This window comes from Pseudophryne corroboree, chromosome 4 (assembly GCF_028390025.1).
Source record: "Pseudophryne corroboree isolate aPseCor3 chromosome 4, aPseCor3.hap2, whole genome shotgun sequence".
Classification (NCBI taxonomy): Eukaryota; Metazoa; Chordata; class Amphibia; order Anura; family Myobatrachidae; genus Pseudophryne; species Pseudophryne corroboree.
In genome coordinates this window covers 848351805-848369560 of record NC_086447.1, presented here as the reverse complement: position 1 = coordinate 848369560, position 17756 = coordinate 848351805, and the positions used below count along the sequence as shown (strand labels likewise).

The 17756-nt window shown below is 43.7% G+C and overlaps 1 protein-coding gene and 1 pseudogene across 3 annotated transcripts in view; both read left to right on the top strand.

Moving 5' to 3' along the window:
- The window catches only part of SPTBN1 (spectrin beta, non-erythrocytic 1), a 289366-nt gene extending 277424 nt beyond the window's left edge, over positions 1-11942 (top strand). For all 3 annotated transcript variants that reach the window (XM_063918643.1, XM_063918644.1, XM_063918645.1), the window contains 4 exons: positions 6397-6635; positions 8087-8260; positions 8850-8892; positions 10368-11942. In XM_063918643.1, coding sequence (XP_063774713.1) covers positions 6397-6635; positions 8087-8260; positions 8850-8892; positions 10368-10583 — 672 coding nt within the window. In that variant the 3' untranslated portion in view covers positions 10584-11942. The remainder of the gene's footprint in view (positions 1-6396; positions 6636-8086; positions 8261-8849; positions 8893-10367) is intronic.
- Positions 11943-15157: 3215 nt separating this feature from the next.
- LOC134913596 (U6 spliceosomal RNA) lies at positions 15158-15273 on the top strand (annotated as a pseudogene).
- Positions 15274-17756: the final 2483 nt, after the last annotated feature.

The window sequence follows — 17756 nt, the reverse complement described above, 5'->3', positions numbered from 1 at the left end:
ACCAGTCATTTCTTTTCTTCACAGTGCATGTTTTATTCATCCTTTTTTCAGGGAAACGTTTAGCTCAAACCTGTTCATGATATCCCACCTCTTTTCATTATTCTTCTTCCTCCCACACGCACATTGGGTCTCTCTGCCTTTTCCTAAATTATTTCAAATAGATTGGCTTTATGTGTACGCAACTAGATGAACGTACAAATGCTCCTGTTGCCTATACATTGCGGAGGCAGCCATTTTGTTTGCAGCCCATAAAGTCATGAAGGTCTGGTGAGACACCAACAAAATGGTTCCGCTTACAAAATGGCTGCTTTTGCTGTGTTGTGTGCAATAGTTGTGTTTTATTGTTTACTAATACAGAAGTATTTCTGTTTTGTGAAAAACATGGCTTTTACATGGAAGTATTTGACATTAACGTGTTTGTTTTAAAACGTTTGAGGTACATTTTGCCAGAAAAAAAAAAATCATTCAATAAATGGTGCAGAGACTCCAATCTGTCAATCATTTGTAGCCTAGCTTTGTGCATCGGATATTATGTGTGATCCTGACGCCAGCTGGGACCCTGCATGTCACTATTGATTGTAAATGCCACCATGAGTGAGTCACTGACGAGATCATATGCAACTAACGTCAATATGAAATTAATTATTGTGTGTAATACAGCCATCAACCTTTTATTGTTTCGTGCTATAGTTTTGTTTGTTTGCATGCTAAACGCATGTTCCCATTAAAGTTTTATTTGCTTAATTTCTAAATGTTTAGCACGTTTGTGTATTAATTTTTGTCATGTCGGCTTCCATTTTCAGTTATGCTAGGGAAGAGAAAGAAGAGTTATAAATACTCTGTTTATGAGGCGTTAGCGTTTACCTGCCTTCCTAGAAAGTTTGTGTAGGGTAATACAGCAGTTCAGTGCCATTGTCACAGCATCCAGAAATGTCATTACACACACTGTGATCTGCCTGTCATTGGGGGGGTATTCAATTAGCCGCAGAGTTTAATTGGATTGTGCCGGAGCAATCTATTTAGCGCAGATTGGCCCACTCGTGAATCTCCGAAGTCTGACTGAACCTCGCAACTCCTGTGAGGTAAAGTCCGCGTAAAAACTGCAAAATCAGGCTAGCGTGCAGGGTTAAAAACATTGATTCCGCAGTATACACAGATTCAGTTGGTTTCCGCTCCTGAATCTCAGATTTTAGGCACAGGAAAAAGGCTGCGTAATTGAATAGCCGTTCCCTGCACCTCAGAGATTTTATCTGGCAATTAGCCACGGAGGAAACCCTGCGGCTAATTGAATAACCCCACCCTATTCCCTATAGCCTTTCTGTATCATGCAGTCACTTATTTCTCTGATCACATTTAGGGGTCTATTTGTGAAACAGTGAAGAGAGTGGAGAAAAAGGCCAGTGGAGAAGTTGCCCATGGCAACCAATCAGCATCTCCCTTACATTTTATAAACTGTACTTGATAAAGGCGTACTTCAAAGCGGATTGGTTGCTATGGGCAACTTCTCCACTGCTCCATTTCTCCACTCTTTTCACTGATCCATGTATAGAGCCCTTAGTTGTTATATTTACAGTCTGAGGTAAATGTGCATAATGGGTAAGGAATGCAGGTCGCTGCCTAAAGAGCCTCGGAATAACTTGCCCTTAGTTTCACACACATTCTTTTGTAATTTTACATTCTGTTAAAGTCGTCTAGACCCAGCGCGTTCTGTGATGTGAAGCGCAGCTGTTGCTCACACTCGGGTTAGGCAGCCATTTTGTGGGCTCCCTTCATTGTATGTTGCTGACAGGTGGGCAGTATTGGCATTCTATTTATTCAGAGCAAGTAGCAGTTCTGCCTGCTGAAGCCTCTGGGGCGATCCACAAACGCATTTTATTCTTATGTGTAATTTTATTATGCGTGCCTACAGTTACCATGTACCTTATAGACTGTCATCCCTGCAGGTGCTGAGTAACCATAAACTGAAGACTTGTGGACTTATTCAGGGTTCTGTTTACTAAGCCTAGAGAGTGATTATGTGGAGAGAGATGAAGTACCAGCAAATCCACTCCTAACTGTCTTGTTACAAGCAATGGATGGGATGCAGGAAGCTTAAAAATGCGGCCAAACCCCCGATAAATGCAGTTTCTGGAGGTTTGGCTGCGTACCGCATGTGCCCCAAGCCCTGGAATGTGATAGTTTCCGTGGCCTAGATGCGGTGGGCAACGCCATCCTTAGATGCTGTTGCCCAATAGAAGCCTATGGGCTTCTATCGCACTGCCCTTATGAGAGGGATACAATAGAATCCCTCCCAGCACCCCCAAAGGCATTCACATTACTCATGTGCATATAGATTCCGGGTACTAAATCCGGAAGTAGTCATCGCAAAGGACAGCCCTTACCCCAAGAGCTGTCCATTATGATTTTCTCCATGCATTAATAAACGCCGATTTGCATGTGGTTAGTGGCGGGATGCTTGATGCATTCCGTCCTGTGTTTTAAAAATGACAGGTTGGAGCTGGTTGGTACTTTTTCTCCACTTTCTCTCACCAAGGCTTAGTAAATAGAACCCTGCATACCTCAATGCAAAAAAAAAATTTTTTTTTACAAAAAACAGATACTGGCATTAGTGAAAAGCCAGACAGCCTCTGTGATTGGATCAATGTGATTGGACAAGGAGTTGTACTGTATCAAAGTTACGGTGTACAGATAAAGTGGGGCCGTTGCCCATAGCAATGAATCAACTTAACTGTCAGTTTATAGACTCTGCTAGAGAAGTGATTGCTAGAAGCTGATTGGCTCTGTGGTCTACTTCTCCACTTTCTCTCTCTGAGGTTAGATACATCTCACTTGAGTATTTTCAGTCCTTACAATTCTGCTTCCTTGATAATTATGTGATCTGCAGTTATGTTTATACTTGATCATCATACTGTCCATTGAGTAATATCCCTCTGATTTATGATGGCATGTTTCAAATTGAAGCTCCATAGAATGCACCCTAATTTTTTAACCTCCCTTTTGTATACTAAAAAAAAATGTAGAAATCTGTGCGGTTACTATCCGTATAGATGTAAGTATAGACACCCAGCCCGTTTCCAACAGCAGTCCTTCCTGGCGCTTCATTTATGCTAGTATTTCCAGAGACAAGCCCATAGAAGTTGGGGGGTTTATATGTAGTGAATTAATGCAGTAAGTCCGTAAATCGGTGATTCCTAACCTCAGTCCTCAAGGCACACTAACAGTCCAGGTTTAAGTGATAACCATGCTTCAGCACAGGTAGTTCAATCAAAATAAGTGAGTACTAATTAAGTCACCTATGCTCAAGTATGGCTATCTTAAAACCTGCACTGTTAGTGTGTCTTGAGCACTGAGGTTGTGAACCACTGCCGCATATGAATACCTTTTACATTGTCATGAATACTGGGTAGGCCCACCAAAATGGCTGCTTCCATTGTGTGAGAAACTTTGTGTTTCATTTCTCTGATAAATAGGTGAAGTGGCTCAATACCTACTGTATCAATGCAAAGTCACTAAAGCATAGCTGGTGAATGTCGTGTCTTCTTTATATTTATGACCTCCTCCATGTTTTATGTATACATTGCATTCTGTTATAGTTCTGTCAGGAAAGCAAAATGATTTGCCACCATGCACAGTATCCATTCATCCCAAGTTCAATTTCCATTTTAGAAATATGAATTGGCCATTAGTCTGCATTCAGATAAGAAGAAGGGTTTAATTATAGCATGGGTCTTAAAGCTGTGATCCTCCAGCTGCTGTGGAACTATGCATCCCAGCATGCCCTGCCTCAGTTTTAGCGTGCCTTGATAGCAAAACTGTGGCAGGGCATGCTGGATGTGTAATTACACAGCAGCTGGAGATCCGCAGGTTGAAGACTCACCCATGAATTATAGCAATCCATGAATAACATTTTCATGGGGAATTCTTAACCATATTTTATGCATTATGCCAGTTTTAACCTTAGTTCAACTTTTCCAGTTATTTAAAAATATGTTTATAGATTTGTTATTTTCTTATAACCAGCCTCCATTGCTTTCTGTGAGTCAGATCATCTACTCACAAAGTACAAATGTGAAGCAACTACTTATCAATTAGCTTTGATCCATTTAGTGCAGGTCTGGCCAGTCAGTAGCTCTCCAGCTGTTGTGAAACTATAAATCCCAGCATGCCTTGCCTTTTTTTTGCTATAAGGGAATGCTAAAACTGTAGCAGAGAATGCTGGGATTCGTAGTTTAACAGCTGGAGAGCCACAGGTTGGCCAAGCCTGATTTAGGGCAATTTCAAATGAACCTTTCACCTAAACACAGTGGAGATAGTCTGCTTTCCCTGGTTCATACCACAATAACTATCTATTCACTAGGGTCCACTGTCATGGAAATGTGGCCCAGGAAATGTCCCTGGCCGCACAGCGGATTTGGTGGCGTTCTAGGCTGCCCGGTGACATACCTGGTTATAAGGCACGACCTGGCATGTAACTCCTATGTTGGCCTTTCATTACTGTTGGTGCAGGCTACAAACATGCCATCTTTGCTATAGGTGTCAGGGATACGTCAGTCTGAAAGTTATTCACGTATTGGTTCCTAGAAGTTGCTACACATTTGGGATTTGTTATACCCCTTTCACACCAGCCTATTTTCCCGGGATGATCCCGGCAACAACCCGGGTGTAGCGCTGGTGTGAAAGGGTCCCGGGTCAAAATCCCGGGAACTATGCCCCGGCATTTCAATCCCGGGAACAACCCCGCTCACTTTGCGGTGTGAACGGGAGCCGGGTCCATGCGCCCCGGCTCACGTTCACTCTCTATGTACATGCGGCGCTTGGAGATCATGTGATCTCTAGCGCCGCCCCCGCTGCGTCACCGCTGATGTTAGCAACCTGGCAATATGCCGGGCTGCTGACTGCGGTATGCAAGGCGTCTTACCCGGGAATGTTCCTGCATGATCTCAGGACCGTATTCCCGGGTAAGACCCTGCATTTTTAGGTATGAAAGGGGTATTAGTAATAAATCCCAGAGGCAGCAATTTCCCTTCATAATTAATGAGCATGCAGGAACATGGGAGAGCCTGAGGAAAGTGTCTTCTCTCCCTGTTTACCTGACGTGTGATGTTGCTCCATGTTAGTGGAATAATACATATAGGCAGTCGGCCAGCTATTCCCATGCAACTCTCTATAGTCCCAAATATCAAGGAAAGGACAAGCAGCTTATTCCTTAGACATTTCTGACATACGAGAGAGGATTTACCACAGGTAGATTTCCACAGTGAGCTTTGTTTTCTTGCTGCCTGCAATTAATCACTTATATGCAGCATTCCAGCCAGCAGTGGCTCCTTGCTTATTTGTTGGCATACATCAGGACTGGCAGTGTGTGTCATGTAGTAAGTAGCACAGAGCTTCCTATAACTTGCTAATACCACTCTGCAGAATGCTACGGTGATACTAAATGGCAACCTAATAATACAAAGACATGCATCAGGGTATGTGAGTCATATTCTTAGATTAAAAACCACTAGGAATCCAAAATAAATTGAACGGCTCCTGAAGACGTCTCCAGCATGACCAGTCGGCCGCTGGATAACTTGGTTCTCTAGACCGCCTCGCAGCGAGCAACCTGACCAGCAAAGCACGCGGTGGGCAAGGCCTTGGTTCTGTCTTTGTTCTGGGGGTAAATAGCTGTGTGGTGTTGACTGACTGTGGTGATTTCTCTAGTCCCTTCTTAACATCAATCCAATTCACTTAATAATACGTTAAAAACAAAATAATAACTTGGGTACCAAGTAAAAAAAAAAAAAAATCATTGTATCTCATTGTTCCTAATTTCCTGTCTACTCCTAAGAATCCGACCTAACTGGGGTGGTGGAAGTGGAAATGCATGGTGTTAATTCCTTTTAATCTTTGCATGTTTTTGATTGTTTTACCTCTGGTAAAAAAATAAGAGCATTTTCAGAAACAAAGACATTCTGACAATGCTATGAGAACAAATGTTATCTGTCCCCGTCTATCATGCCCTGGCATCCAGCAGATAATAAAAGACGGACAGAGTGGCTGATCTATGGCGCTCTGTATTCTGTAAATGCCCCCTGATAGCTTACCGTGTGCTCCATAAAAAAGGTCTGAGGTACAGTTACGCCCAATACTCACTCCCTGTTTTTTCCCGTTACCAAATTACTACTAATCACATTGATACATCTAATTAGTTTTCCTTTTTGTGTCAGCTGGAAAACTAGTCTTGCTGTACTTCAGTCCTTTTTTTTTATTTTATTTTTTAAGTGAGCTGTAGACAGCCATTTTAAGTGGTTGGTGTGCAGTCATCTTAAGCAGGCCGTAGGCAGCCATCTTGTTGCTGTTGTTTCACTTGTTTTTTTGTGCTGTGCGACTAAACGTGTTTTCTGGTGTTTCCAGATGGCAGAAAATGCTGAAACCAATGAAATGGTCAATGGTTCCACAGAGCAGAGGTCAAGCTCGAAAGAATCCAGTCCCATTCCCTCGCCGACTGCTGACCGTAAATCGAAATCCGGCATACAGTCGCAGTCCGCCTCCACTCTCCCAGCCAAGACGCAGGACATTACTTCCGCTCAGTTTGAAGGATTCTTGCATCGCAAACATGAATGGGAGGCACACAACAAAAAAGCCTCAAGCAGGTACATCAGTACATGGTTTGTTTGTACAGGTTGGTCTCCCCTCGGCTGATTGTCATTTAACCCCATTATCTGGGAAAGACTGAAAAGTCAGGTGTACTGAGAGGGGAAACTCATGACTGGATGCGTTACGTGATCAGATCGCACCCAATGACGTAGTCCTTTTAAATCATGAACAGTTGTCTGTCCCAGCCCCAGTAATGAATTGCTTGTGCGTCATCCAACCCCCTCTAAGCAAAACCTGGGAGAACAAAACATGGCCGCAACAAATCCATATGTTAAATAGTTTAGAGCAATTTATATTATTTTTTTTTCACGTGAATGTGGGTTCACTTAAAAGCACGTTTTGGTATATTGCCATCCAGTTCCTAATGCACAGTTGTTGATGTACGTAAGAAGTCATTCTAGGTGACCTGTACTAATCTGGTCCATAAACTGTGACCGTTACCACAGCCCTTGATGCAGTGCCACTTGTGAAGGATATGATCATGCAATAAAGCTTTTAAAAAAAAAAAAAACAAATTTGCAAAGTTGGGAAATTGCTTCATCCATAATAGCATTGTCCAGTTTCACTGTTGCTGTAGTACCTCACGGCTCCACAGGTGGAGCCAGATCTTTATTTTGGTTTTAATTCATACAGTATCTCCCAATAGATAATTGTTGTCAAATGATTGCTGTTAAGCGTCCTGCGGCCTTGATGTAAAATTAAAAGATTCTTTCTAACCTAATCGTGAGCTGAAGACTTTTTGGTGGTTTTTGAATTCAGTGTGAAAAGATAGTTATTTGGACTGTTGCAAACTCAACCTTCTGTAACATCTTCAATGGAATAAACAGGTTTATGCAGAACGGTTAACCCCTAGTGCTGCAGATAAGCTGCTAAGATTTTTTTTGTTTGTTTTTTTATCTAAAGCCATCAGAAATAATAATGAAAATGCTTGTAAATCATCTTTAACATTTGTTCCATACAGTGGGCCTGATTCCAAGATGTAGGTAAACGCAGTGGTTCACGTACAACTTCGATGCTTGTGGGACCGCTCGCAGGCTCCCCCCCCCCCTCCCCCTCTTAGCCGCAGCGTGACCTTCTGCAGCGTTTGGGGGGTGGCAGTGGGAACCGTTCTACAATATGTAGGCGTACTCATCCCAGGGTCTGTGTCATCGGACGCAGACTTCTTGGCACAAGCAGCGGAGTTCCAGCAGCCAGTAAGCTTAGTCTTGCTCAGATGACCATGGGATGCGAACATCGCGACCGATGATGATAGTGATTCATGCTTGGTCTTCTTTTTCCTACAGATGCCTCCTGCTGCATTATCTAGCCTATTAGTTGTACAATATTGCACAGCCGCTTCCCTGTAGCGGTGCAATGCCGTACATAGCGGATTCAGGCCCAATGTTTGGAAGCACTGGTTTACGTTAATGTAATTATCGTTAATTAATGTGTGGGTTCTTTCTGTCAGATCTTGGCATAATGTATATTGCGTGATAAACAACCAAGAAATGGGATTTTACAAAGACGCCAAGACTGCTGCATCTGGTATTACCTATCACAACGAGATCCCGGTGAATCTGAAGGAAGCACTCTGTGAAGTAGCGACTGACTACAAGAAGAAAAAACACGTATTCAAACTGAAGTAAGAAGATTGTGTTTTACCTCCCTCTAGAGTCAGTTGTTCTTACTGCACCTCCTAAGATAGAATGAGTCTTTATTATATACCTTCAGTAAATTATTACATGTACTTCTGAAGTGTAAATGGCAGAAACACACGTAATTATTACGAATGGTATACACTGCCAGGAATTAAAGATTTTGGTGTCAGTGTTACCTTCCCAGTAGCTCTATGGCTGATGTCTCTGTTCCCATAGCTTAGATTCATACATGCATGCAATATTGCTACTAACGTGCAGAGAATGATGATGTCTGGATGACTTTGAATCATCTATATTATACTGTAGGCATTCCATGCACTGTGTGAAGCAGAAATAGTATTAGGCCAAGATTTCAGTTTCACTCCTTTGCGGGAAAGACACTGTTGTACAAACAGTCCCATACATTCAGGTGGAACATACTTATATAACAAATGTTGTTCACACCACATCTGTACGTATCTGATGCTGTTTTTATTAGGTGATGTATGTCAGTTAGCTGAACACTCTAGAACATTGTATAAGTGTGAGTGTAGTGTAATAGGCTTATAACGGTTTTTGCTTTCATTATTCCAGGCTGAATGACGGTAATGAATACCTCTTCCAAGCCAAAGATGACGTAAGTTTTCTCACTAAAGCTTGTTTTTCAGTTTACAGTGAAACAAATGCTATTGAATTCCTCTACAGAGATATATAGGTATACGTAGATCTAGATAATATAAAGATAATTCTAGATATATCTCTATACTTATACATATGTAAGTATGGAGTTCTGTGTGCACTGCTGTTGCATTAATACCCTTAATGCTAGAATACATATGATCTTGTGCTGTTCCCGCTAGAACCTAGAATGCAGAACATTCCTTCAAACTATTTAACCACTTAACTCATGATAATATATATATATATGTTTCTCCAACTCCGGCACTCCGCTGACATAGATCAATTGCTGCACCCGGTGCCTTCCACATGACAGCCTGCACGGCTCCACGTAATATATCCCTCCACTGGCGGTACTCAAAGGTTAAAGTAAAGATGACACAAGTCGGCTGTTTAGGGCCGACTTGTGTCATCTTTACTTTAACCTTTGAGTGCCGCCAGTGGAGGGATATAGATATATATATATATATATATATAGATATAGATATATATATATATATATATATATATATATATATATATATATATATAAATAAATAAATATGCTTAGGCAGTGTGTCACACCACCCCATGTCCATTAGCCCACATTACGTCATATTACCATTTCCCCACTACCATTGGGATTACTCCCCCTTCCCACATATGCCGAGAGCAGTGGAGCGTCTTGGGGGAGACTGGTGAAGTCTCCTGTGCTTGAGGCAGGCATTACTTGGCTCCCCAGCGGCAGCTGCTGCTGCTCTGTGCAGCTGCCGGGTAACATCAGAGTGGATAGGATTCCCCAGCAGCTGCTGCTCTCAGTAGCCGCCGGGTGGGATGGTGTGATCCCGGGCTTCCTGATCATTGGGGCCACAGTGATAGAGACAGACTAGAGGAGGAGCCATAGCTGCACAGGGCCCCGGAGGTCACTCTTACGTTGGCGGCTGCAGGAAGATTTTCTTCCCACAGCCACCCAGTGGGTGTTTCTAACGGGTCACCTCAGATGCGTCCACGTCAGGGAACGCTCAGCCTGGTGTGGTCACATCTGATGTGATCATGCAGGTTAAGTGGTTAAACAGTTTTAAGTGCAACTTGTTACATTTGCCAGTAGTTTGAAATGAGTGAGGGGGAACTTCCTTTGCTATACAGGGGAGCAATATGATTGGTTGTGGGCTGCTCTCCTTGTAATAGAAATACAAATGAAAAATTGCAGCTCACTCAAATGCTTCCTTTAAGTCTAGTGCGATACAACTACTGGTTGTGTGTTTGACATATACCTACCTGCATCTGAGAATCCCAAAACCTATAATATATATATAAATAAAATTATCCTATACAATGGGTTTTCATCGGAACACCTTCATGGCCTGTACGGATATATTGCTGGGACTCGTCTGGGTAGTTAGTCAAGGCGTGAGCCTCTTAAAGGGCCTGTGTGACTTGCAGTTTCTTCCGCAGGAGGAAATGAACACGTGGATTCAGGCCATCACAAACGCAATCACATCAGACAAAACAGAGGTGTCTCTGAGTACGCAGAGCACACCAGCGTCCAGCCGCGCCCAAACCCTGCCGGCTAGCGTCACCGTCACCACCGAGTCCAGCCCTGGCAAGCGGGAAAAAGACAAAGAGAAGGACAAAGAGAAGAGATTCAGCCTCTTTGGAAAAAAGAAGTGAACTTGCGACCTAAACCAACCATAAGAAAACAAAAAACAAAAATAAAACCACTGCACTTCTCTTACATTTTTTTCAGTGAAATGTCAGCATGCGAGCTCAGAACCAATACATTACTCTGTGCCTAATGTTCCCCCAACATGACATGAAGTTTAAAAAAAATAATAATAAAAAAAAAAAAATGACAAAAACTTATTTATAGAATGCTAAAGCGAATCTGTGACACAAGAGGTTTGAGGGGCATTGGGCAATCCGAATGAGAGAGGACCATTATCTTTTTTTGTTTCTTCCAGATCTTTTTTTTTTTTTTTACTTCCTCCCCCCCCCGCACTCCCCAAAGTCATTGTAGATTAAACCTGAATATTTAATCATTTCCTCAATTTTGTGAGGCTGTCTTGGAAACAACCCACATTTAGTATTGATACAATATGCAAGGCAGCGGTGCTTTCAGTAATTAAAAATGAATGTGATTGTTCACATCAAAGACAGATGTAAAAAAAAAAAAAAATTCAGACCCATATTTCACCGTCATTCCCACGAGAGAGCTAGCACTGAGATACTTTACAATAATGGGGTGTACTCTACCCAGACACATAACAAGTGCCCGTAGATTGATTTTTGGCACCCACTTATTAACACAACACCGCTTTCAAGCGTCACGTGTGTTCTTTCCGAACGTTGGTGTTTAATGAAAGGATTAGCGGTTTTAAATACTCCTGTAAAACTTTTTTTTTTTTTTGTTTATATATATTTTTTTCTTTTTCTTTTTTTCTTTGCTGAAATACACTATATTGTACGTTTCTGGTTTAATTCTAGTACAGACTATAATGAGACTAGATGTATAATAAACCCTTTAAAGGAATCATTGATGTTAAGTGTACAAGTGAAATGAAGCATATACTGGAACAAAAAAGTAATGTTACTCAATTGATTACTTGCTTGTCCGCTGCAGCACTGTGTGTTATACTTTTTGCTACATTATTTTGCTATTTGATACATAGTGTGCATTTCTCTGTCACTGTAACTATTGTAATGAAAATTTACATTTTACTGCACAATCAGAATGACATTTATTAGGAATGATATCCTCGATATCCTCTCAATAACTGGGCCTTTAGTCCTGCAACTGGCCACCAGGTGAATGAACTGTACCTCTAGAGTAGGGGGTGGGGGGCCAGGTCCGGCGCACTCTTGGCCGTTGCTGAGCTGCGGCGTCCATCATCCTCATTGCCTTTCTGCGGTGATCGGAGACGTTGTTTAGCGACAGCCGGAATGCCGATGGTTGCCGATCTGCACTCTAGAAATTTACCCTATCTGTTAAATATATGCTATGTCATTAAATGCTTTTAAAAATGACAGTTACTGGAAGATGTCAGTCTCTTTCATTGCTTGCAATTTCAGGCTCCGCTGCAGTGTTCCTTGTTATTTTTAGCACAAGAAAAATGAATAAATCAATCCCCTTTTTTCTCTGATACTTATATATATCGTGTGGAATCCAAAGGCACTTACAAGTGTGTGTATGTTATATATGGAAGTATGGGGCAGATGTATTAACCTGGAGAAGGCATAAGGAAGTGATAAGCCAGTGATATGTGCAAGGTGATAAAGGCACCAGCCAATCAGATCCCAACTGTTAATTTACATATTGGAGCGGATTGGCTGGTGGCTTTATCACATTGCACATATCACTGGTTTATCACTTCCTTATGCCTTCTCCAGGTTAATACATATGCCTCTGTATCCTTAAGAAACTTGTACTCCCTGGGCGTACAAGTATCCTCAGTAATGAACTTGTACTGCCTAGTCGCAAGTGTATGACGTGTTTAACAAGCACCTGCTACACTGAACTCCCGCCCGCTGCATTCCTTGCGGCTGGCAGGGATGCACTGCAAAGGCTGAAACAGCTGAGCATTCTAGGCTCAAGAGGGTGGAATGCGATTACCTTGGAGCCAATGACGGTGTCTCGTTATCCGCTCCCGTCAATTCACGTTACTCCCTCCTTGGCTTGGACTGCCAGTGAGTCGCACTGGATTGTTTTAGATGCAGCAGTCAGTGCAAAGGGACTGGAGGGGTGGTCCAGTCCCTTTTAAGAAAATTCTGTTACTTTTTTTGTATTAACCACCCCCAAAGCCCCAAACTAGTAATATAATCATTGTGCCTATTATGGGAAACCTCAGACTACCTGAATCAAGGCAACGCCATTATGTTTTAATAAGTGAAGTGATTTATGATGAAAACCCATTGCTGCCACCAGCAGCTGATCAGAATCCATCCATCTGTAAAATATTTTTTTTAAAAAAATCCACTTTTTTTCATATATATTGAATTTAACTTTGATCTATTAAATTGAATGCTTTACATGGGTTATGTGGATTTGTAAGCACCATCCTTTTAGTCTACAGCAGGTTTTCCCAACCAGGGTCCTCAAGGCACATTAACAGTCCAGGTGACTTAACTAGTACCTCAGGGGTCTACTACGTTATGCTGGCTGTCGGCAGTGGGGCGAGCGCAAGAGAGACCCTTGCGGGCACGGCGGTGTGCTGTGCGTGCCACGCTATTTATTCTGCCTCCAGGGTTGTCGTGGACCCCCCCAAGAGGGGGGAATAGTTGTCGGGATCCCAACAGCCGGCATATCGAATGCCTCCCAGTACCTCAGTTATTTTGGTTTAACCATCTGTGCTCAAACATGGATATCCGTAAACCCTGGACTGTCAGTGTGCCTTGAGGACTGAGGTTGGGAAACTGCTCTACAGAGGCGGCTATGCTTACTTGAGTACACCAGATTCCCGGAGTCCTGAAGGCAGAGGGCAGGATTTATAAGGAGAAATCCAATGTGCTACCTCAGCACAGTCAATGAATGGCAAGATGTCCCGTGTTTTCCCAAGTACCCCACCACCCGGGTAACCTTTGTCCAGAACGGTATCCATATGATAGATCAACACAGTCCATATGTCGACACCATATGGACAACGTGCATTAGGTTGACATGCTTTTGGGGTTTTTCCACATGTTTTCCCAGCATTTACTTGACTTAGGGGTCTATTCATGAAGCAGTGAAGAGAGTGGAGAAGTCAGCCTGTGGAGAAGTTGCCCATGGCAACCAATCAGCTGCTCCGTACAACTGTATAGTATGCAAATTATAAATGTTAGTTCAATGCTGATTGGTTGCCACAGGCAACTTCTCCACTGTCTCACTTCTTCACACTTTTCACTGCTTCATGAATAGACCCCTTACTATCTACGTGGACATCTACTGGAAATAATAACCTGTGACGAGCCACTTTCCCCAAATTTGTACTGATGGTGGTCACATAACATGGAATATACAAAATTTGGCCCCAAAAAAACTTTCAAAACTTGTGCCTACCATTTTTGCGTCAATATTGTCATGTCTGCTTTTTCACCCTGTTGACGTTTTATCTGGTGACCTAATTATGTTGTCGACATATCGATTGTCTTCCTAGATACTGTAGATCTAGTATACCACATCCATCCAGAACAATGTAATGAAACCAGATTGGAAACACCATCCAGACATTACACCTAGGAATGGTGACTAATGTCTCACGTTGCTGCCCCTCTTGTTGTGGGTGTCCAGTGCCGCCTTATAGCTGATTCTCTGACCAAGAATAACCCATATAAACCAAACCTGAGAAAAGACCTTTCTGAAAACTGCAGGACCAGCCGTTGTTTTATTGTGTAGGTGTGCTAATACAGCAGCATTGTATCTTTTATACGGTGTGTTTAGAAGGTTAAAATTAAATTAATATACTTTGAATCTGAATAATAGTTCATTTCTTTAAATTACCCAAGAATAAGAGGGTTATGTTTTTGTTTTTCCTGCCATTTGTGACCCGCCCAACCTTATGTCGTGACATATTAATGTGTCCTGACAACCTGATTGGGACTCTCTTCTGTATACAATCCATTATAATGGCCGTAATCTAATCCTTAGTATTATTATTTCTCCTTCATCCACTAGGGGCCACTGGAGCGTAGTTACAATGGGGATATAGTAGGCAGTAATTGGGAGCTGGCACTTTAAAATTCTCAACCTGTGGCTAGCTCCTCCCCTACTATCTCCCCTCCAAGCCAGTCTTAGTATGTGCCCGATGTGAGCTGGTTCACTTGGGTTTAGCTGAAGAAATTTTTCTTTTTTCTTTATTATTTTATTTTTCTTTCTTACAGACTGGCAGCTCTGCCACTGCCAGTCTGCACCGTGGGAGCTGCCGGCGGGGTCCCATCGCAGCTGCGTGCGGCTAGGGATGGGCCCCGGCTGAGGGAGACACTGAGCTCTCCTGAGTCGGCGGACACCGCTGCGTGCGGCGCGTGTCGCGGCCACTCCATCCAGCAGAAGATTCCGGCAGCATGGCAGCGGTGAGTATCAAAAATGGCCGGACACCGCTGCGTGCGGCTCGTGTCGGGGCCACTCCATCAGAAGATGAGTACAAAAGGGACCGGACACCGCTGCGTGCGGCGTGTGTCGGAGCCTCGGGGTCGAGTTGGAGTACGCCTAAAGTGTGGTGAGTACAAACATCCCCCCTTGTCACTGATGTATGTTTTATCATGTGTTTGAAGTGCTTGCTTCGGCAGCACTAAATTGGAACGATATAGAGAAGTTTAGCAAAGCCCCTGCGCAGCATGAGCCCTGTGCAAGGATGACATGCAAATTCTTGAAGCGTTCCATATAATCCTGACCAGAATTAAACAGTTTCAGTTTTCAACATAGGTATGGTCCCCTATACTCCAGTCATAGAAGGCTGGAGTGCATCAAAGGCGCTTAATAATTTGAACTTGGCGCCATTATATGGGGGGCGGAGCTTCAGCCCGCTCTGTAAGCGGGCTCAGCGCTCTTCACTACCCGGCTGCAGAAGGCAGCCGGGGGATACACAGTGAGAATAGAAGCTGTATGCCAGAGTCTAAGGAGCATACTTAGCACATTATTATTTGCAAAAGTGAGTCATTATTGCTCACACAGCTAGGCTCCAGACTCTGGCACACAAGGTCACATGGGACTCGGTGCATGAAACGCTCCCCGGCCACAGCTTACAAGCGGCCGGGGAGATACAGGGCGCTTCCCGCTTATGGTAGAGCAGGTTTAAATTTGGCGCCGAAGCGGAGGGGGCGGAGCTAACTCCCGCTCTGTTCGGCGGGCTAAGCGCACTCCGTCCCCCGGCCGCTACAGGACACGCCGCTGCACTGTCACACCGCTCCCCGGCCGCTGCAAGCTCCCTTCCCTCTCCGGGCTGTTCAGGGAGGATAAAGGTAGGATGTGGGGGTGAAGGCTATTCCCGCTTTGCTCAGCGGGCTCCCGGCGGCGGATCGCAGCGTTCACTGCCTCTAGACACAAATCCTGTCTCAGGGGGGGTTTTTAAATTTTCTGTGCAGGGAGTTGCTGACATTCCTCCCTGCAGGAGAGTCCTCTGACAGGCATTTCATACAGGAGCCTGCTCTATTACAGGAGCTGGGGCTCATCTCATAATGATTCAAAAATGTGCACAATTTATTTACCATACATATACTACAGTATTTATCTACCCTAATGGGTTCACATACAGGGTTGGATTCACTGTGGGTGTGTATATATATATATATATATAGATGTGTATGTATGAATATATATATATATAGATGTGTGGAGGTATGTATATAGATATATGCATACAATGCCGTATATAGGGCAGTGCGGATGGTGTGGTGGTTGGCGTTGCTGCCTTGCGGCATGGAGGGCGTGGGTCTGGTTCCTACCAGTGCCCTACTTTTGTGTAGTTTGTACAGAGGTGTCCACATACATCTTTAAGATAAAACAAACCACTTCCGCAATGTTTTCTAATAACAAAATACCTCCTTGCCACATAACAATTTCCCCCATCTTTTCTCACAGTCTGGTCACCATTTTGAAAAGCCAGCGGAACCTCCGAGAAACATCTGGTGCACCTAAATTTAGCGGTACACTACATACAGTGTGGTCTTCCCTTTATTATTCCTTGGCTAGTTACTAATGCTATTTGTAATTTGGGGAATGCGTGTAAGGCATCAGACAAATAGCGCTGCGGCTCAGTACGCTAGTAGCGGGTATCTGTACAGGGGGACCAGGGTTTGAAAATAAAGAAACTTTAAGGGGAGCCCCTATAGCCTAGGGCTAAGACTCCTGTCCCACAGCGCAGCGCTACTGGTTCAGGTCTCCGCTGCTCCAGAAAGTTTATTTGATGTCGGTCACTATATATTATAGTGCAGACTTTACATATGGCTGTGTTTCTTTAACCCACCTTTTCTCCTCTCACCTGGGATAGTTAAAGAATTCCCTCTTAGGTGTGAAGTATGCGGTGGAGCCATCTGCAGAGCCCTCCACGCGCCTGCAGGACACTCCTGTTGAACAGCTCAGATTATACAGGTAATGTCACTATTAACCAGAGATCTTGTACGTCATTTCACCTCTCCAGGTTTCTAAAGGAACCTTGCTAACCTTCCAGGTTACAATACTAATGATGTCTGTTTTCTGTGGAGTCTGAACCAGTGTCTCAGAATATCCAGGTGCATTATACAGCAGTTCGTCTGGTACTGCAGGTAAAGGAGGCGGACACGTCAAGTCCATCAGGGTTCGACGCCAATGACGAAATGACAGCGACTGGCCCAGTCTCGGATGAGCTGGGCAGGCTCCGGTAGGCGGCCGTCAGACACCCGAACACACAAAATCAGGTATCAAACAATGTTTGTTTTCCCTACCCTCTTCCCACAGTCGTCAGGAGATGGTATCAGAACCTTTCTAGGATATACCCCTCGATGTACCGCCGGTCCAACAAGCTGCCGTTTTCCTGAGCAACCTTGTTCAGGGACCCATCGAAGACATATACGGCAGCATGTTTCTACCTTGTCCGGAACAGGTAGGTTGTGGAACAATTGTCCTCTAGGTTACAGGATGTTTCACATCAGGATCAATTGATACTTTGGTACAGGTCCGAATCACGATTCTGCTCTATGATCTTTGAAGGTCACCACGTCTGCAGACTCGGACCCTGCATTTTCGCTTGGGCTGTCTTAAACCGTCGACCTCTGGGGCTGCGACTGTGACAGGTGAACATGTAATCCTACGGGGCAGATGGTTCAGGGGAAGGAACTTTCTGCAGGATTTCTTGAACCATTGGAGGTAAGTCCACTTTGCTTTCTCCTAATACT